Genomic DNA, 22,200 nt, shown 5'->3' with positions numbered 1-22,200 from the left:
TGCATGACTCAGCTGACTCTCTGCTGATGGATGTGCAAACATACCAAAGTCACCAGCCTCAGCAGAGGCGCTGCTGTGTGGATGTGAACTATGACACACAAACAAGTGGGGAGGGGCGGGGACGGGACTGTGAGACACAATGCAAGGGTAGCGCTGATACTTAATGGGGAGTCATCAGCTGGTGTCCTAACTTGAAGTGAACATTTCAAACGATTGAAAAGAAACGTAAAATGTACTATTTTGAGGGTACCGTACGCCTATAAATGTCACACAGCGGCAGTGATGAAAGTAGGTCATCAACCATGACTAGACACTTTTTAACATGACTTCCAATAAGTTTTGGTTAACTCTTAACACATCTTTATTACACAGGAGTGTGTTGACATTTCATCTCCACTGTGTATTTTCCCCAGACTAACCACATCAAAGGAGGTCTAATCACATTTTGTAGTCCGTGCAAAGAAAAACACTTTTGTCTCTAATATGTTCAAGACAAACATTGCGTGTCAGGACTTTCACACACTTCCACTTAAGTAGGAAGTTTGGGATTTTCCAGTTGTGGATCATGAGGTGTTCCAATTGACTTGCTAACTAGTGCAAGTCTTTGTAGGTAAACACGACTCTATGGCTCTCTCTAGTGGTGGTAACACGCAAATGCTCCAGTACAGTACTGTACGTCAGTGTTTTTCATTCATTCATTCATTCATTCATTCATTCATTTTCTACCGCTTTTTCCTCACGGGGGGGGGGATGCTGGAGCCTATTTCAACCTTTAAAAATTAAACATTAAAAATCACGCGGCACAGCACGAACCAAAAATGTTACAAAATGTCACCACGACCTGTCACGTGCATCACTAAGTCTATTGGAGGAACGAGGCAATCAGGTACGTGTTGCCACCCGGACCAATATTACATTGCTCCGCCAGTCTTTACACCACGGAGACTCGACAATAACATAATATTTGCAAAAAAATATTATTCATTCATTCATTCATTTTCTACCGATTTTTCCTCACGAGGGACGCGGGAGAAAATTATTAATAAATATTAATTATAAAAGTGATACGGTACACGTGACGATGTTTACTTTATGATTTATGATGCAAACAAACAAGGAGGAAGAAAACAAATCCCAGGGACCGTCTACAAATGTAGTCATTTTCGGAATTATTACATTAATTCAATGTTTTGATCATTAACATAATATTTGCAGAAAATTATTATTCATTCATTCATTCATTTTCTACCGATTTTTCCTCACGAGGGTCGCGGGAGAAAATGATTAATAAATGTTAATTATAAAAGTGATACGGTACACGTGACGATGTTTACTTTATGATTTATGATGCAAAGAAACAAGGAGAAAGAAAACAAATCCCAGGGACCGTCTACAAATGTAGTCATTTTCGGTGTTATTACATTAATTCAATGTTTTGATCATTAAATACACATTTCTATTGCTTTGGTTGATTGCTATTAATGCGTGTTATTAATTATTTATTTTTGAAAGTGCAAATAAATTGCTATTACATATATCCACCACAAGAGTGTGTACCACAGTGGGAAATGCAAATGTTAGCCATAATCAACTGTGCTAATTCCAAAAAGTTCTCATATGATGGGAGAACTTTCCGAAATAAAATACTTAAGTTATTTAATTTTGAGTAAATTATAGACAATTTTGAATTAACAATCACGTTTATTTGAAGTTCAAAACTAAACTTGTTTCGTCTCTGCTACGACGTTATACGTTTTTTCCTGCAGCATTTAACATCATATGCAAATGATACAATGACGTCATCTAAGAGTGATTGCACCCCTAAAGAGACTCAAACCTTCAAAGATGGAGGAGCCATCTTTCCATTTGCAATGGTTTGGAGACAGTTCATGTTATTAAATATAAAAATGCACACATAAACAGAATGGCTGACGTTTATTAATGCAGTTCAGACGGTGACTTTAACAGCAAAGTCGCTCGTGTGACAACTAAGGTGAGCAAGACAGTTTTTGTCAAAGTGGACGACAAACTAGCAGCTGCAACAATAATCATCAGTTAAAAAAAACAATTGACGCTCTGTGCTTCCTAAAACTGTTAAACCAACCGCTGACATAGTGTTTATCGTTAGTGCGTGTACTGATGAGGGGTCTCGGTGGGCGGGTTACGACGCAGAAGGAATGTTGCGGAAATGACACTCGTCGGCTTATCGGCATCGCTTATCTTCCCTCTGGTGTGTGCATTTGGTCCGATTAAGCTGCATGATGGCCGCCAGCTATGAAGAGACGCTGTGTGCACTAAGGATACTAACAACGGCGGAGTCAGGATCCAAGCGGACCAACCGGTGATCAGCCAACAGTTCCAGTCGTCAACAAAATGGCAGCCAATTGAAACAATTCAACATATGCACAGTGCAAAACACACACACACACACACACATGCACACAAACATGGCTTGGTTAGAGTCCAAAGGCTGATACCAGCCTGGATAAAACCGACTTGTTGGCACATCAACTGCAGTAATTGGCCTGCTTACATCAAACAGGCAGGGTAAAGAAATGCAAATTCAAGAACGAATCAGAACAAATAAAGTTCTTTTTAAATATTTCTTAATAAAAGTTCTTTTATAAAACTTCTTTCGAGACATTTTCCTCTACCTCGACAATAAAAAGATTTATATTGCAATAAACAGCACATAAGGTATATTGGCGCTTCTTCCAAATGGCATATGAATGGATGACATAATAAAGCTATTTAATATTTCAAACTTAACAGCTTAATATGTAGCGTATATATTTCAGCATCAAACGTGCATCACTGAGATATATTCATTCTGTGATATGAAGGAAAAAGTGTTTCATATCGGATCTACGGACATCAAAAACAACATAAAATACTCGGGAGGCACCAACTGGAAAGATGGCTAACGGATGAAACGAGGAGGGCAAAAATTTCGACGGATTATAATCATAAAGGGTCTGTGTTTCACGTTGTTTTGGCTAGTCAGCGTTTGGACTCGACCAGAACAATCACACACTAGATATCAATCATCAATCACCTCTTTAAGAACTGTACAAGGTTATTAAAAAAAAACAATAATTAGTTTGTTAGGACATTTTTTAAGTCATAGTTCTATAAAGAAACACAAATGTTGTGTTGTTTTTGGGTTGCAATGCAGTATTCCTTTGCCGCACTCAAAAAATGATCATCACTGATAACAACGTTAAAAAGGGGCTATATCCACACGGAAATGTTTTCAGGTCAAAAACCCAAGTAATCGACTCGTTGCTGTCACATGACCAAAAAGTCAAGCCAACATAATACCTGAATATCTTGAGTGTCATGACTTGTGTATTATTACCCAGTCATCGGTTGCAATTATTCATTCATTCATTCATTCATTCATTTTTACCGCTTTTCCTCATGAGGGTCGCGGGGGGTGCTGGAGCCTATCCCAGCTGTCTTCGGGCGTGAGGCGGGGTACACCCTGGACTGGTCGCCAGCCAATCACAGGGCACATATAGACAAACAACCATTCACACTCACATTCATACCTATGGACAATTTGGAGTCGCCAATTAACCTAGCATGTTTTTGGAATGTGGGAGGAAACCGGAGTACCCGGAGAAAACCCACGCACGCACGGGGAGAACATGCAAACTCCACACAGAGATGGCCGAGGGTGGAATTGAACCCTGGTCTCCTAGCTGTGAGGTCTGCGCGCTAACCACTCGACCGCCGTTGCAATTATTTACTAATCAAAAACGTTCCCGTGTGGACGGGGCCTAAACTTGAGCTCAATCCGTGTGACTTAAAAAACACAAAATTCAATCATTAGAATTCTGCAGTAACAACATTTGGCCACAAGATTAACGCCATTCAGGTTCTCAGCCTTCATTTCTGTAGTCTTACACAGTCCAGGTGTCCAGAAAAGGAACACTGCATTTCTCCACCTGCTTGTTCCTTTGACTCCTTTTTCCCCCAACGAGGACTCAAACTCTTAAGCCGGGCCTTCCTTTGGAGAGCACGGTGTTTGCGATGAAGAGTTGGACGATGACGAGGCGGAGCTCTTCAGGGAGCCCAAAGTCTTGCTGAACCAAGAGTTCTTGGCTGCTTGGATCTCGTTCATGAGAACTCCTCGTTGGTGCTCGAGCTCCTGCAGAACCACAAGAAGCAGCTCAGTGTGTTAGCTAGCCTTTTCCACAGCAGCCATGATGCTCACGTGTATATATATGACTTAGTGTGACTTAGTAAAACATTCATTCATTTTCTACCGCTTATCCTCACCAGGGTCGCAGGGGGTGCTGGAGCCGATCCCAGCTGTGGCTAGCCAATCACAGGGCACATATAGGCAAACAACCATTCACACTCACATTCATACCTATGAACAATTTGAAGTCGCCAATTAACCTAGCATGTTTTTGGAATGTGGGAGGAAACCGGAGTACCCGGAGAAAACCCACGCACGCACGGGGAGAACATGCAAACTCCACACAGAGATGGCCGAGAGTGGAATTGAACTCAGGTCTCCTAGCTGTGAGGCCTGCGTGCTAACCACTTGACCACCGTGCAACCAGTAATCCCTAATTTATTGCATGAATTAGTTCCTAACCGGACCATGATAAGTGAATTTCCATGAAGTAGGATTCCTTCTTTATAAATGGAATATTTTCACCGTTATGTCATAGAAAATCTGTTTTATGCAAACTCCACACAGAGATCGCCGAGGGTGGAATTGAACACACTAACCACTCGTCCACCGTGTAGCCTCAAAATGAATGAATAACATTTAGCAGGTAGTAGCGCAAGCTAGTAGCTGATGTTTGAACTTACCACTTCCACACAGAATGGGAGGATGTCATGAAGTGTGCTTTATATTTAACCCGCGTGGTAAATAAATGTTATGGCTTCTATACCCTTGCCTTTTATAAGTAATATATGTATGTATGTTTATGTGTATATGTATGTACATATGTATAATGTATAAGTATAAAAAACTGTCACTGATGGCGCCGACTTCCTGCTGCTCACCTGGATGCGACACTTGGCCTCCACCAGCTGTAGTTTAGTCTGTGCCAGTTCCAGTTCCATCTGCCTGAGCTGTTCGTTCAGTCCATCCTTCTCCTCGTCCAACGGCTCAGAGGATGAATTTCTGCGGCCGGGCGATGACACCTGCAGGGACCCCATGGTGCTGAACAGGTCTCGGCAGTTCTCGCAGCCTGTGACTTTACTCTGGGTGGAAACACACAGGTTAGAGGGTGTACTGTAGGTACTGTTGGTAGGTGGAAACTACACAGTTATTTCAAGAAATACTAGTACATTGATCCATAGTTTATTGTGGTTGATTGGTTTCAGATCTGGCCGTGATAAGCAGGGCTCATTTTCTATAAATTGAATATTTTTGTCAACATTCTAAATATGGTTTTTAACATAATTCCGCCACCTTGACATGAAATAGCACTACTATATTTAACCTTTACACTGGTATGACCCAATGTCGTAGATATAACAAGAGAAAATAAGCCATATAAGACATGTAAATAAGACTCATGCTTATGTGTGTTGCTATAAATGTGTTCCCTAAAGGAACTGACGTGTGGAACAGACAGGAAGTGATGTATATTTGAGAGAAGTGATGGAATTCAAACTGTGCAGTGGCGAGGGAGAACTGTATCGCTCAGGTACTTAAAATAATCAAATTATTCTACGATAGTACGAAAAGGTATCTTGTTAATGGAAAATCAATATTGACTTTTGTGCCCTGTGATTGGCTGGCGACCAGTCCAGGGTGTACCCCGCCTCTCGCCCGAAGACAGCTGGGATAGGCTCCAGCACGCCCGCGACCCTTGTGAGGATAAGCAGTAGAAAATGAATGAATGAATGAATGTTGACTTTGATTTCACTCCATTAATATTGCTTGGATTGGATATTTTGCAGTGTAGTGCTCCATCCATCCATCCACAGATCCATCCAGCCATCCATCCATCCACAGATCCATCCAGCCATCCATCCATCCATAGATCCATCCATCCATCCATCCATAGATCCATCCATTCATCCATCTGTCCATCCATCCATCCGTAGATCCATCCATCCAACCGTAGAGCCATCCATCCATAGATTCATCCGTCCAGCCATAGATCCATCCATCCATCCATAGATCCATCCATCCATCCATAGATCCATCCATCCATAGATCCATCCATCCATAGATCCATCCATCCATCCATCCATTCATAGATCCATCCATAGATCCATCCATCCATTCATAGATCCATCCATAGATCCATCCATAGATCCATCCATCCAGCCATCCGTCGATCCATCCATCCATCCATCCGTAGATCCATCCATCCATCCAACCGTAGAGCCATCCATCCATAGATTCATCCGTCCAGCCATAGATCCATCCATCCATCCATAGATCCATCCATCCATCCATAGATCCATCCATCCATAGATCCATCCATCCATAGATCCATCCATCCATCCATCCATTCATAGATCCATCCATAGATCCATCCATCCATTCATAGATCCATCCATAGATCCATCCATCCAGCCATCCGTCGATCCATCCATCCATCCATCCGTAGATCCATCCATCCATCCATAGATCCATCCATCCATCCATAGATCCATCCATCCATAGATCCATCCATCCATAGATCCATCCATCCATCCATCCATCCATCCATCCATCCATCCATCCGTCCATCCATAGATCCATCCATCCATCCATCCGTCCATCCATAGATCCATCCATCCATCCATCCGTCCATCCATCCATCATCCTCACAAGGGTGGCGCGTTGTTTATATGGGCAGGTCCACCATGTCCTAACATCCTGGACAAACATCAGATAACTTGCATCTGCTTCGTGATGAATGAACAGAACCTCACCCTCACAATGTCCAGCTCCTCTTTTGTTGCCGCTTGCTGCTTTTCCAGCCTGGTGCTGAGCTGAGAACAGATCTGAAACATCACACCATGCTGCTTAGATAACATTTCAACTGTAAGATGAAGTGAAGTTCAATGATGGTACTAATGATGGTAATGATATTTGGTTAAAATGTGTCAAATGTTGTGTTTTTTCCATGTTTTCAGCTGATATTATAAAAATATTCGGACCTGTTTGTATTCGGCTATGATCGCTGTGGTTTTCTTGATCTCCAACTCGGCTTTCTCCAGTTCCCTCCTGAAGACTTCCTTGAGCTGGGAGAGTCAAAAAAGGATGCTAAGTGATGACACAAAGTAACAATGCATCTCCTCCTAAAGTTTCACTTTGGCATGTAAGAACTCCACAGTACACTCGGACCATTGTCCCTGGGGACACATAAAGACCTCCATTGCGTTACAGCGGAACATGAACATTCATTAGCAACAACATTGGCTTGAATGAATGACCTCAGTCAAGCTAAAGGAGGTCACATGTTACCTGAGCGGTTTCCTCCTCCTGTCGTCTCTTGTCCTCTTCCGTCTCCACCAGACGTTGCTTAGTGCTGAGCAGCTCTTTGTTCAAAACGTCAGCCTTGTCTTCCGCCTAAGTGAACGTAAACACATTCACACAAAGCATCTTGTAACCCCAACGTATAGAAATAGCAGCCACTAAATATGAAGTACTGACTTTATACTACATGATTATTACCTGGTCCAGGTCATTCCGAAGGGCAATCTTACTGGTGACCAACTCATGGGCCAAGTCGTCATTCTCTTGTTCTAGCCGCATACTGGCTTCTTGAAGACGTCGGTTTTCCCTCTAAAAACACATACACAATGATAATAATCTAATAATTCCATAATAATTATTCATTCATTTTCTACCGCTTTTCCTCATGAGGGTTGCGGGGGGTGCTGGAGCCTATCCCAGCTGTCTTCGGGCGAGAGGCGTTGTACATCCTGGACTGGTGGCCAGCCAATCACAGGGCACATATAGACAAACAACCATTCACACTCACATTCATACCTATGGACAATTTGGAGTTGCTAATTAACCTAGCATGTTTTTGGAACGTGGGAGGAAACCCGGAGTACCCGGAGAAAACCCACGCATGCACGGGGAGAACATGCAAACTCCACACAGAGATGGCCGAGGGTGAAATTGAACCCTGGTCTCCTAGCTGTGAGGTCTACACGCTAACCACTTGACCGCCGTGCCGTCACCCATAATAATTATTCATTCATTCATTTTCTACCGCTTTTTCCTCACGAGGGTCGCAGGGGGTGCTGGAGCCTATCCCAGCTGTCTTCGGGCAAGATGCGGGGTACACCCTGGACTGGTGGCCAGCCAATCACAGGGCACATATAGACAAACAACCATTCACACTCACATTCATACCTATGGACAATTTGGAGTCGCCAATTATAACTATTTATAACTATTTATCAGGTAGGAATCAGTGTATAAACGTTGCTGGTCGGTCTTCGTCCTTTCTTCCAATAACTAAAGGAGTACCCCAAGGCTCTGTTTTAGGTCCATTGCTGTTTTGACTTTCTAAGCTTTTTAACATCTGATACTGCTGTTGGTTGGTTTTATAACTATTTTTCAGGTAGAAATCAGTGTGTAAACTTTGCTGGTCGGTCTTCCTCCTTTCTTCCAATAACTAAAGGAGTACCCCAAGGCTCTGTTTTAGGTCCATTGCCTTTGACTTCTTACAGTCCAGTCACATCTAAAACAGCTTAGACTGGTGTTAAATGAAGACAAATCTAAAGTTACGTATGGTTTTGTCAAACATTAACCCTCTCAGCTCCCTAACATCAAAACAACTGAAGGGAAAGAAATTAAAACGATTAAGTTGCAAATGCTTTTTTTTGGTTGGCTGGAGAGTCAGTTTACCGTTCCTTTTGCAAGGCGGGACTATCTGCGTGCTGGGGTTACCTGACTGAAAGACCGAGACCGAGAGACCTCGTTCATTCCGTTCACAAAAAAGAACCAGTTCTTTTGACCTGTTCGTTCATGACCGACACACCACTAGTCATCACGTGTTGTTGTGCTGTTGAGTCGGAACGAACGTGAACATGAGTGAACGGACTGACTCGACACGGCTGACCGGGTCTATGCACGGGGGGGAGATCACAGTCTAACGACCAATTGACTGAAATTAACAAAATAAACGAAATGAATGGATCTTTTTACTGAATGAACCGGAATGATCCGGTTCACTGAAATGAACGGTTTCAGCCACTACTAGCTAATGTGTGCTGGTTCAATATTTATTAAACATAATTAAAGCCCACAATTCATGTACTGAGTTATTTTTTGGTTTCAGGCAGGCCATTGTTGCCCATCATTGGCGTCTCATGACTGGCCATGTTTTCTCACATGACGGCGTTGCCTTAACGAACCAAGACAGTCATCACGGTTAAACAAAGTCACCTGACATCAATAACTTGTCTTCGGCCTCTAATTTATGACTTATACCTTAACATACTCACACACGCTGACATACGGTTTATTTAAGAAACAGTTTCAACAAAATTACACTGCACTATCTACTGAGACCATCAGTAACAGTTACAATCTCACTCTTGTGCTACAATTTGCCACTTCCTGTCAACATAAGTTGTCTATTTCAGGCAACCACAGAGAGCGCCACTTAGGTAGGTAGATTCCACTGCTACTGCTGGCCCACACCATGTTTTTTTTTATCTTGTCCTCTGACTTACAATACGTACTAACAATAACACAATACCCTCATATCCCGGGTTAATATCCAACCACAAAGATATGTAATAATATACTTATTAATCTTCTTGTAATGAAATGTGCGAGGGAGCTGAAGCAGCTTACCACGTTTTGCAATCCAGAGTCACAATGTCCTTCTGTCAAGGCTGCGGCAGCACAAACTAAAGTTTAACACATGATCTTGACAGCAGTTTCCCCTCTCACTTGAATACTTTCCAACCCCCCCCAACCCCCCTGTCTCTCTCTCTCTCCTCTGTCTCATCCTCATTTTAGTTGCTCTTATGAATCAAGATAAGATGGCAACATGTATGAAGAAAAACAATACAAATGTTGCACAACAGAAATAATAATGTAAAGTTCTGGTAAAAGTAATGCAAGTTGATACATGAATCCCCCCCACCAAGAAACATGGTGTATAGGTGTCTACACAAAAGAACATGTCCTTTCTTCTAGGTCTTAAAAAACCCTCTATTGAAGGAAGAGGAAATGACTCTGCTACTACATCTTATCAACAGCAAACACTTCCTGCCTTCTTGGCAGTAGCGGAAGGATATACTGTATTTTGTACTGTACTTATAGTCATATATTCAACATACACTATATAAAAAGACCCCAAAGCCCCAAATGTTTCGGGACCTGAGGCTGTCTTGCTAGGTGCTAGCATGGTAGCCGTTAGCATGTTAGCATTTAAGCTAATTTACTCATGTCTAAAGGAAAACAGACACATGGCATGATGTGGGGACACTATGGGACTGCATCAACCTTGGCACTTTCTAACCTTGAGGGTCTCTAACTAGGTGCTAGCATGATGACTGTTAGCATGTTAGCATTTTAGCTAATTTACTCATGTCTAAAGGCAAATACATGGAATGATGTGGGGACACTATCGGACTGCCTGGACACTTTTGGGACTTGAGGCTGTCTTGCTAGGTAGCATGATGACTGTTAGCATGTTAGCATTTTAGCTAATTTACTCATGTCTAAAGGCAAATACACACGTGGCATGATGTGGGGACACTGTGGGACTGCCCAAACTTTTCGGGACCTGAGGCTGTCTTGCCAGGTGCTAGCATGGTAGCCGTTAGCATGTTAGCATTTAAGCTAATTTACTCATGTCTAAAGGAAAACAGACACATGGCATGACGTGGGGACAATATGGGACTGCATCAACCTTTTCGGTCCTTCAGGCTTTCTTGCTAGGTGCTAGCGCGGTAGCCGTTGGCACACCGGGCCCGAGGTCCACAGCACAGGTGGCAAGCCCATCAAAATTTCCGCGGGAATTTTCTAGTTCCTTTTAAAGTTAATAATACTGTTTAAATGTGTGTTTAAGAAAGCTAAATCCTTCTGTTCAGTGTTTACATTTAAATAAATATTTGTTTAAACTTGATACCTGTAATATTTGTTATCATTGTCATTTTTCATGTAAATTGAGGCAGCAAAAGCAGTATCGGCCACAAATATCGGCCCAAGCGAAATCGTCAATCAGCTAAGGGTGATGGGAAAAAATCGGTATCGACATTGTCCCGAAAAAAAAAAAACATATCGGTCGATCCCTACTTAGGATGACCAAAATTATATGATTTCAGATAGTGAGAAAAAAATGTTTTTTTTCATATGATATCCAAACATTAGTGTTACATGTAAGCACAATTAAGCTACATTTACTAAGTCATGCAAGACTGAACACACTGGAACTGTATTTTTGAATTACTCACAGAAAGTACAACCGAGTAGCTCAGGTACTGCACAGTTTCAATGTCTGACTCTGTAAATAACTCCCGCAGAGGCGTTCTGACAGTACCAAGAATAGACTTGATAGTTTAAAAGTGATAAAAGATGGGAGTAGAATTTGAGGGCAGAATAATGTCATAATGTGTACTCAAATATTTCTAATCTTAGCAACAATTCTAATTATAACTTTGAAAAGGAGGTTTTTGACTTAATCACTCAGTCAGATGACTACAATGGAACGAATAGAAGATATCCGGAACCCCCCCAAAAGTATGTGTGTTGTACCTGGTATCGGTCAATGGGATCTTCTTGCTGCAGCTGGCTCTCTCTCAGCGTCTGGTACTCCTTCTCAAACTTCTTTAGCTTCTTGGTTGGAACCTACAGGCACAGAGGCAGAATTTATCAATAACATTCATTCAAAGTGATCTAGTATACAGTTTGCGTACTTTTTACAGTAAGTGTACAAAACAGCTTGTGTCTTATCGTGTTATTAATACACTATATGGTTCCAGATGTGTTGTTAATGTATTTTTTTTATCCCAAAACATCCTTGTCGAGTCTATAAGCTAATAAACCACAACCAGAAACCAGCTTTGTCGGCCGTCTACAAGTTCATCAGAGGTCGACTTTTTGCTGATAAACACAGGTACAAAAAAAAATATATATATTTTTGTCTAAATTAAGCATTTTCAAACATAAAAATGGCTCGGTGAGACAAGCACCAGACTTGATCACCGGAACAGACATTTATTTACAAGTTTAAATGATCTCAAAACAGGTACAGTAATAATAACACGATAATTCTAATGAGAATAATAACACAGGCGACTGTTGTGGGCATAACCCAGATAAAACCTAACTCTCAACCACCAATGTCACTTCCTGTTCTCCACACATCTGTATGACCGCCACATTTACTGCAACATACATATAAGCACAAGTCTTATTTATGTCTTAAACGACTTATTAACTCGTATTATGTCTTCTATATTGGTTAATACAAGTGCAAAGGTGACTAGTTGTGTTTAAAAATATATTAGATGTAGATTTGAAACAAATTTTCTATGACATAACAGTGAAAATATTCAATTTATAAAGAAGGAATCCTACTTCATGGGAATTCACTTATCATGGTCCGGTTAGGAACTAATTCATGCAATAAATTAGGGATTACGGGCTGCACGGTGAACGAGTGGTTCACAGCTAGGAGACCTGAGTTCAATTCCACTCTCAGCACATCTCTATGTGGAGTTTGCATGTTCTCCTCGTGCATGCGTGGGTTTTCTCCGGGTACTCCGGTTTCCTCCCACATTCCAAAAACATGCTAGGTTAATTAGCGACTCCAAATTGTCCATAGGTATGAATGTGAGTGTGAATGGTTGTTTGTCTATATGTGCCCTGTGATTGGCTGGCCACCAGTCCAGGGTGTACCCAGCCTCTCGCCCGAAGACAGCTGGGATAGGCTCCAGCACCCCTGCGACCCTCGTGAGGATAAGCGGTAGAAAATGAATGAATGAATGAATGAGTTCTCCTCCTATTTTCTGTGGAAGTGGTAACTTTTTGGCTTCTTATTTTGTCTTTCCCCACCCTCGGCCATCTCTGTGTGGAGTTTACATGTTCTCCCCGTGCATGCGTGGGTTTTCTCCGGGTACTCCGGTTTCCTCCCACATTCCAAAAACATGCTAGGTTAATTAGCGACTCCAAATTGTCCATAGGTATGAATGTGAGTGTGAATGGTTGTTTGTCTATATGTGCCCTGTGATTGGCCAGCGACCAGTCCAGTGTGTATCCCGCCTCTCGCCCGAAGACAGCTGGGATAGGCTCCAGCACGCCCGCGACCCTTGTGAGGATAAGCAGTAGAAAATGAATGAATGAATGAATGTTGACTTTGCATTTGCAGCAACCCCCTGCGACCTGCGAGGATAAGTGGTAGAAAATAAATGATTATGTAACAGCTTAAATTTCCTTATGTTTTGACTAATAATAGGCTGTATTCAACCACAAAACAACATGATTTATGAATGTATTTTGGAAAAATTGTGATAGAGTGAAGCTGTGATATTCAAACTGCAAAGTGGCGACGGATGACTATAACTACCCAAGGTGACTTTACCATGACATTGTAATTTATCCAACACATATTGTCTGAGAAGATAAGAGAATTAAGAGCCTATTCTGTTGTTATCTGTGGGGGAACAAAAAGGCAGTTTAGGGCAGGCCAAAAATCATGTCATACTTTGTTACCCAGCATGTACCATTATACTGAAATACATGTTAAAAAGCACCAATATATGGCAAAAATTATTTCTCCTTTCTTTTTTTTTTCATTTGAATGCATAAAAAGGAGCTGGAGGACATGAATTGCTTCCCATTAATCTTAGTGGCTACAGTAATAAAACCCATTCTGAAAAATATATCATATATAAGTACTTCACCTGGCAGTAAAAGTAATTTTGGAGCTGTGGAAAAACAATTAAACTCATATTAATGCAACTAATCTCTTTTGTGGGATAAATAAGATGGACTTATTTTATGGCTCATGTTTCATAAAGCGCACTAAGACTCCAGCAGCTTATTTGCCCAACTTGCTGTGGTTTTGTTTAATTAGTTAACACAAACAGGTTTAGTGAGCATGTACAACACGACGATAATAACAAAGGAACGCATTATTATAATGCATAATGTGTCAGATCCATCTACAGTCAACAGAACTCTTTGTATTGTATGTTAACATTTTATAAACCTCCACATTTTTTTTTTTCCTTATTATGACTTTCGGACTTAAAACTCTCCTCTGTCAAGGGCGGCCAACTTGCCTGTCATTCTCTTTTAAAACAATAGCGCCAACATTTCAATAAACCACCCTGCAATTACAGATACTGGTTAGTCATATTTTAAAAGCTGCGAGTTTTTAATGGGATAGGTTGACAAAATATTTTCACTAGTTGTTAGACTGTAAGAATGTCCTCCCATTTCTGCGTTTAACTACACTGTTTATGATTTCGGGCTTACATTTGACTCTTTGTCATGATTTTCACTTTTCTGTTGGGTGTTGCCATGCATGGTCTGCTTATGGTCGCATTGATGACGTCATAGCATGTGTTTTGGTGCACTGGTGCAGTCGACGTTCACACTTGCCTCACTGCTGGCAGGCGAACCAAGACCCATCTTTCAGGCGGTATCGGTCCACCTGTTTGGTTTAGTCAATTTGGGTCTTGACTAAGCAAAAAGACTCTAGTCCGTTTCATCCATCCGTCCATCCTCTATACCACTTATCCTCAACTAGGGTCTCGAGCATGCTGGAGCCTATCCCAGCTGTCTTTGGGTGAGAGGCAAAGTACACCCTGGACTGGTCATGGTCCATTTTTTAATTGCTTTAAATTATATCCCACAATTCCAACCCCAGATACATTTAGACACTTCCCACAAATGACTCGATGGTTGTTATATCACATCTCATACCTCAGTCAGAAATATTCTTACAGTTGTAACCCCAGAAAACATGCACAGTGTTGCTAAAAACAAATATAATTCAGATTCAAAACGGCCAATAAATATATATCACTATATTGACAGTTACTATGGTACCCATTATGTCATCGTATGGTCATATCACCTCGTACTTCAGTAGGAAGTACAATATATAAAAAAAAAAATACCTTAAAATGTATTATGGAAAGCATAAGTGAACAAGTGAACAAATGTAACAGTTACTGATTTTAAAAGTACAAGATGGAGGGGTAGGATTTAATAAGCTTTGCTTCTTCCTACTCCTTTTGGACATGTGGAACTGTGAACTGATTATGGGATGCATTCAATTGTAATCTGATGCATGTTCAAATGAAATAAAACCATTACCATTACCATTACCATTACTATCAAGGCTCGTTCTTGCATTACACAACATTTTCATTTGGTGCTGCAGGAGATGGTACCCGGCAATAACAAACCCCCAGGTGATCACATGCTCTTGTACCATCGTGGGTATTTGTGCACGCACATGCTCGTGTGTGTATATGGGGATGCGTGATGAGGCCCCGGCGCCACGGTAGTCCACAAGAGTTTGAATATTGAAATAAGGACAAAGGCAACTGGACATCCCAGGAAAAACTAGGCCATGGAATTCAATTAGCCACGTGAGGCAAACAAAACCAGCTCCCCACACGCACAAGGTCTCCATTGATTCCAAATTAATATCGGTAATTGAAACAAGCCGACAGCTACGACCTCAGTTTGGAAATGCATCGACTGAACAGCTTTGCCGTCACAAACATCTGATACACTTTCGGTTGGAAAACAAGACACACCTACACATACACAAGAGCTTACAACAACCCTGGGAGGTGTCTCTGTACAAGACGTTAAAAATAAAACTAATTATCAACTATTAGTTAAAAATGACACAAAATACAACCAGAACTGAAGAAACCTACCACAGGTCTAGGAGCTCTGAGAGGTCTGGAGTGTGCGACCAAACGGGCCAGGGTGTCCTCTTCACCTGGCCGCTCAACTACATGGGCATCATATGCCACCACGATGGACACTTCCTGCATCATCTTGACCTGCCACTCACTTATAAGCAGCAACACCGAAGGAGGAAGAGGAGGAGAAACAAACGAAGATGACGAAGAAAGAGTGACCGAGACAGAGAGGATATAGGAGTGCAGCTGACAGCAAACGCTCCTCTCTGATAGGAGAGGAGGAGACCGGCTGCTTTCAACAGTCTCTCAGGAGTTTAGTCCCGCCCACTAAGAAGAAGGGAGGGTGGGGGAAGTGAGCGAACAGTACAACACACCTGTTTGTTTCTCAACCCCCCCCCCCCCCCCTCTCATGTAACACTAGCAGTGCATGAGAAACGAGGATGATGACTTTGCTTTTTTCCAAGTCATTTTTTTCTAAATATTTATTTTCTGCATTCCGTATTATACAAAACAGTATTGACAATACTTGCTTACAATACTATACCAATACTACCGGTACATAGCAGGGAAGTTGTCAAGTGCAATCACTTTTTGTTCCTTACTGCACTTTATGTCAACAGTAAAAATGAAGGAAGTGATGCATCATTGCAGTCGGACATGATGCCAAAACAACCTGCTCTCAGAGGAGAAGCCAGCATGCTCCTCCCCCTTTGGCTGATGCACATGAGCGACCTGAGAACAGGTACTGGTATCCATGGCTATGCCTCACCTCATTCCGCTGTTTTTTTCCCCTCTGTGTTTAAATGATATGATTACATAATGCACAAAAACTTAAAGCATACAGTATCTACACCAAAACCCATAGTCGCCTTAATGCAAACAGGAAATAAAATGTATAAATGCACAATAAAATTAACTCTGACCTCATATTTAATGCAGTATATACAATTTAAACTACCTTGAACACTGAAAAATAGCATCCCCCATTCCTAAAATTAGACTTTACCATTAAATATAATTAAAATCCTTCTAAATATTTGTGTTACTCCTTATCCAAATTCATTCATTCATTCATTTTCTACCGCTTATCCTCACGTGCTGGAGCCTATCCCAGCTGTCTTCAAGCGAGAGGCGAGGTACACCCTGGACTGGTCGCCAGCCAATCACAGGGCACATATAGACAAACAACCATTCACACTCACATTCATACCTATGCACAATTTGGAGTCGCTAATTAACCTAGCATGTTTTTGGAATGTGGGAGGAAACCGGAGTACCCGGAGAAAACCCACGCATGCAAACTCCACAGGGTGGAATTGAACTCTAGTCTCCTAGCCGTGAGGCCTGCGCGCTAACCCTCGACCTATAGTAAACATGATAACAGAAAATAACACATTTATTAGTAGAGCCTACTAGACATGAACTAACACCCCTACAGTCACGTTTACACTTGTATTACCCGATATAGTAAACATTCATTCATTCATTCATTTTCCATCGCTTATCCTCACGAGGGTTGCGGACGTGCTGGAGCCTATCCCAGCTGTCTTCAAGCGAGAGGCGGGGTACACCTTGGACTGGTCGCCAGCCAATCACAGGGCACATATAGACAAACAACCATTCACACTCACATTCATACCTATGGACAATTTGGAGTCGCCAATTAACCTAGCATGTTTTTGGAATGTGGGAGGAAACTGGAGTACCCGGAGAAAACCCACGCATGCACGGGGAGAACATGCAAACTTCACACAGAGATGGCCGAGGGTGGAATTGAACCCTGGTCTCCTAGCTGTGAGGTCTGTGCGCTAGCCACTCGACCACCGTGCCCCCAGGAGTAGCTAATTTAAAGTTGAAAAAAGATTACAATCATTCATTTCCAAGAGTACAACAACAAGCAAATGGCACCCATTCAATAGAATGACCCTTTATCTTATTTCTGCCCATATTTGTACACGGCACTGTTGACCAAAAGCACATCCAAACATCAACTTCCTTCTAACTCTACATGGAGTTTGCTTGAGTCAAGACATGGTATGAAAAGGTTAGAAGGTTAGGAAAGAAAAGCAGTATCTCAAGTTTGAATTCTTAAGTCCTTTTGCCCCCTCACTCTTTAAGAGTAGCCTGGGTCCACGGGATACCTAAGAGGCCGAGAAATTCAAATTCTTCACATAATTCCCAGAAAGGCTAAGCCACCCTACTACTAGTGCTTATCAAGCCAAGGTGCCGGGGAATTCTTTCGCTGTTTTAAGCAGCTTACGGAGTTCAGCTGATCCGGTTTATACGTTGACTGAGGAAAACATGTATAAGGGGTGGAGAGTGATAAGAGAACAAAATTGCTTGTGCCTGAAATTATTTCCGGGATTGTTCCGACAAAAAGTACACTGAAGACTGTAAAGTCAAACACAATCTGTCTGACACGAGTTAACCATTTTCTGCATATGCTACGAAACTTGAAATAATCCATTCCATTCATCCATTCTATGCCGTTTATTCTCACGAGGGTCGAGGGTGTGCAGGAGCTTATCCCAGCTGTCTTCGTGCGAAAGGTGGGGTACACCCTGGACTAATAATGCAAAACACATTGAATAAACACAAACACAATCTTAAGTCAATTTAACACTAAAGAACACTAAACTCATCATACAGCAACTTAATGCTGAAATAGTAGCTAAGAAATATACAAGTACCAAGACAAGTTCAAATTTCATTCATTCATTTTCTACCGCTTATCCTCACAAGGGTCGCAGTGGGTGCTGGAGCTTATCCCAGCTGTCTTCGTGCGAAAGGTGGGGTACACCCTGGACTAATAATGCAAAACACATTGAAGAAACACAAACACAATCTTAAGTCAATTTAACACTAAAGAACACTAAACTCATCATACAGCAACTTAACGCTGAAACAGTAGCTAAGAAATATACCAAAAGTACCAATTCAAGTTCAAATTTCATTCATTCATTTTCTACCGCTTATCCTCACAAGGGTCGCAGTGGGTGCTGGAGCTTATCCCAGCTGTCTTCGTGCGAAAGGTGGGGTACACCCTGGACTAATAATGCAAAACACACTGAAGAAACACAAACACAATCTTAAGTCAATTTAACACTAAAGAACACTAAAGTCATCATACAGCAACTTAACGCTGAAACAGTAGCTAAGAAATATACCAAAAGTACCAATTCAAGTTCAAATTTCATTCATTCATTTTCTACCGCTTATCCTCACAAGGGTCGCAGGGGGTGCTGGAGCTTATCCCAGCTGTCTTCATGCGAAAGGTGGGGTACACCCTGGACTAATAATGCAAAACACATTGAATAAACACAAACACAATCTCAAGTCAATTTAACACTAAAGAACACTAAACTCATCACACAGCAACTTAACGCTGAAACAGTAGCTAAGAAATATACAAGTACCAATTCAAGTTCAAATTTCATTCATTCATTTTCTACCGCTTATCCTCACAAGGGTCGCAGGGGGTGCTGGAGCTTATCCCAGCTGTCTTCGTGCGAAAGGTGGGGTACACCCTGGACTAATAATGCAAAACACATTGAATAAACACAAACACAATCTTAAGTCAATTTAACACTAAAGAACACTAAACTCATCACACAGCAACTTAACGCTGAAACAGTAGCTAAGAAATATACCAAAAGTACCAATTCAAGTTCAAATTTCATTCATTCATTCATTTTCTACCGCTTATCCTCACAAGGGTCGCAGGGGGTGCTGGAGCTTATCCCAGCTGTCTTTGTGCGAAAGGTGGGGTACACCCTGGACTAATAATGCAAAACACATTGAATAAACACAAACACAATCTCAAGTCAATTTAACACTAAAGAACACTAAACTCATCATACAGCAACTTAACGCTGAAACAGTAGCTAAGAAATATACAAGTACCAATTCAAGTTCAAATTTCATTCATTCATTTTCTACCGCTTATCCTCACAAGGGTCGCAGGGGGTGCTGGAGCCTATCCCAGCTGTCTCACTCTGGACTGGTGGCCAGCCAATCACAGAGCACATATAGACAAACAACCATTCACACTCACATTCATACCTATGGACAATTTGGAGTCACCGATTAAGCAAACATGTTTTTGGAATGTGGGAGGAAACCAGAGCTGATTTTTCTTCATCCTCTCAATCTGAAAAAAAGTTGCTCCATATAACATTGCCCACAAGGAATATTCTATTTTAAAAGTAGAGTGGAGTGAGTTGTCTAAAAGTAGACAGAAGAAGAAAGATGTCCCAAGATGACTGACGCTTGAGAGAATGCAATCCACACAGCAGTATGTTTCATGCGCCAGTCATATTGTCTCAGATATGATGAACGGCCTCCAACATTTTACATTGAATCTTGCAATGTTGTCCTTGGCACACATACCAGCACATTTATGATGGTGTACATCAGGGGTCTCAAACTCAATTTACCTGGCGGCCACCGGAGCTAGGTTCTGGGTGAAGGTTTTAAAAAAAAACCCAAAACGCATTAATTAAAAACTGGAAAAAAATCAATAAAAAACTATCTTCAATGCTTTTGCTTCTGCTACAGCCTACACTTTTTCAGTACTTTGGTTCCGGTTTTCCACACCAAAATATCTGATAAAACATTCCACTCTTCTCAAATATCTTAATTTTTATTTTTCTATACACAAAATAAGCTAAAAATAAATAAATAAAAAATTAAGAATAAAGACAATAAATCAATCAATCAGTAATAAATAAGTAAAATAATAATAAAACAGCAAATAAGAAAAACGTAAGAAACCACAAACAGTTGGTAGAGAAATTATTTTTTTCAGATTCAAATGTACAGTATTAACAGTTATTTAACCTTTAACATGAACATTAATGAAACTTAATAATTTGACCCAATTAGCAAGTTAGCATCGTACTCGGTTCCATCCGGGAGCAGCGTCGTAACTTTAACAACATGTTTGATGAGATTGCTTTATCTTGACGTGTATTTTCCCGTTTTATTCCAAATCATTTCCTGCATTTATTTGTACCCAGCGTCATAAGCCTTTAGCTTCATTGCTAATCCAAAGCAAAACAGGGCGGGGTAACAGGGAAGGGTAACAATATGGGCGGGGCAGAATCATGTTAATTGTGTCCGGTGTGCACACAGCTGTCATTTCAACATTAAACTTTGGTATCAAGGTGGGGGCCTCAAACTATTTGGCCCGTGGGCCGCGAGTTTGAGACCCCTGGTGTACATAAAGACAAATAATAAAGAAGAAAGAATTAAAGGTTTTTGACATACTAGTATGGTTAAAGTGTATTTTGTTTATCCACTTACTGTGTACATATTTGTAGGGGGGCTGCTTGGGGCCCCAGCCCAGTTGGGGTCCCCTGAGGGCTTACAATCTTTTATTAAAGCTGATTCAAGGGGGCACCCAGTACATTTGGCCTAGGTCCCCAACAGACTCTAAACTTGCCTCTGCATACTGTATGTGTGTAATGAAGTGTAATGTTGAAGCCAACCGTGATATTTCTTCTTGCTCAGGATTGCATAAGATAACAAAAATGCTACTAAAAAGCAGCAGAGATAAACTCGACACAGTGCAGGATGCCCTGTTCTGAAAGAACACCCCTACAGAACAAAGCGCATCACTAACTAGCAAGCCCTCGTTTATTGCAGTTAACTGCTTCCAAACGCCTGTGATAAGTGAATTTCCACAAATTTCATTTTGAATGGAATATTTCCATATGTAGAGCATAGAAAACCGGTTTACAACCTAAAATTCAGATTTAAAATTATTATTCATTCATTCATTTTCTACCGCTTTTTCCTCACGGGGGTCGCTGGAGCCTATCCCAGCTGTCTTTGGGCGAGAGGCGGGGTACACCCTGGACTGGTCGCCAGCCAATCACAGGGCACATGTAGACAAACAACCATTCACACTCACATTCATACCTATGGACAATTTGGAGTCGCCAGTTTTTGGAATGTGGGAGGAAACCGGAGTACCCGGAGAAAACCCACGCATGCACGGTGAGAACATGCAAACTCCACACAGAGATGCCCGAGGGTGGAATTGAACCCTGGTCTCCTCGCTGTGAGGTCTGCGCGCTAACCACTAGACCGCCGTGCCGCCCCTAAAATTATTATTGTCCTCTAAAAATGACATAACACACATATAGTCACTCATTCATTCATTTTCTACCGCTTATCCTCACGAGGGCCGCGGGGGTTGCTGGAGCCTATCCCAGCTGTCTTCGGGTGAGAGGCGGGATGCATCCTGGACTGGTCGCCAACCAATCACAGGACACATATAGACAAACAACCATTCACACTCACATTCATACCTATGGCCAATTAACCTAGCATGTTTTTGGAATGTGGGAGGAAACCGGAGTA

At 41.6% G+C, this 22,200-nt stretch overlaps 1 protein-coding gene across 2 annotated transcripts in view; it reads right to left on the bottom strand.

The window, feature by feature from the left end:
- Nucleotides 1–1,371: 1,371 nt before the first annotated feature.
- rabgap1l (RAB GTPase activating protein 1-like) overlaps nt 1,372–22,200 on the bottom strand; it is a 113,530-nt gene continuing 92,701 nt past the window's right edge. The window contains exons 1-8 of one of the 2 annotated variants that reach the window (XM_058074389.1): nt 15,847–16,098; nt 11,699–11,791; nt 7,646–7,756; nt 7,436–7,540; nt 7,129–7,212; nt 6,901–6,972; nt 5,029–5,229; nt 1,375–4,153 (exon numbers count right to left, since the gene is read on the bottom strand). In XM_058074389.1, the coding sequence (XP_057930372.1) occupies nt 3,998–4,153; nt 5,029–5,229; nt 6,901–6,972; nt 7,129–7,212; nt 7,436–7,540; nt 7,646–7,756; nt 11,699–11,791; nt 15,847–15,969 (945 nt within the window). In that variant the 5' untranslated portion in view covers nt 15,970–16,098 and the 3' untranslated portion in view covers nt 1,375–3,997. Of the gene's footprint in view, nt 4,154–5,028; nt 5,230–6,900; nt 6,973–7,128; nt 7,213–7,435; nt 7,541–7,645; nt 7,757–11,698; nt 11,792–15,846; nt 16,099–22,200 lie in introns of those variants that run through there. The other variant, XM_058074388.1, reaches the window with a different exon arrangement.

This window comes from Doryrhamphus excisus, chromosome 5 (genome assembly GCF_030265055.1).
Source record: "Doryrhamphus excisus isolate RoL2022-K1 chromosome 5, RoL_Dexc_1.0, whole genome shotgun sequence".
Classification (NCBI taxonomy): domain Eukaryota; kingdom Metazoa; phylum Chordata; class Actinopteri; order Syngnathiformes; family Syngnathidae; genus Doryrhamphus; species Doryrhamphus excisus.
The sequence above is the reverse complement of the archived record's forward strand: the minus strand, read 5'-3'. Positions and strand labels throughout refer to the sequence as shown.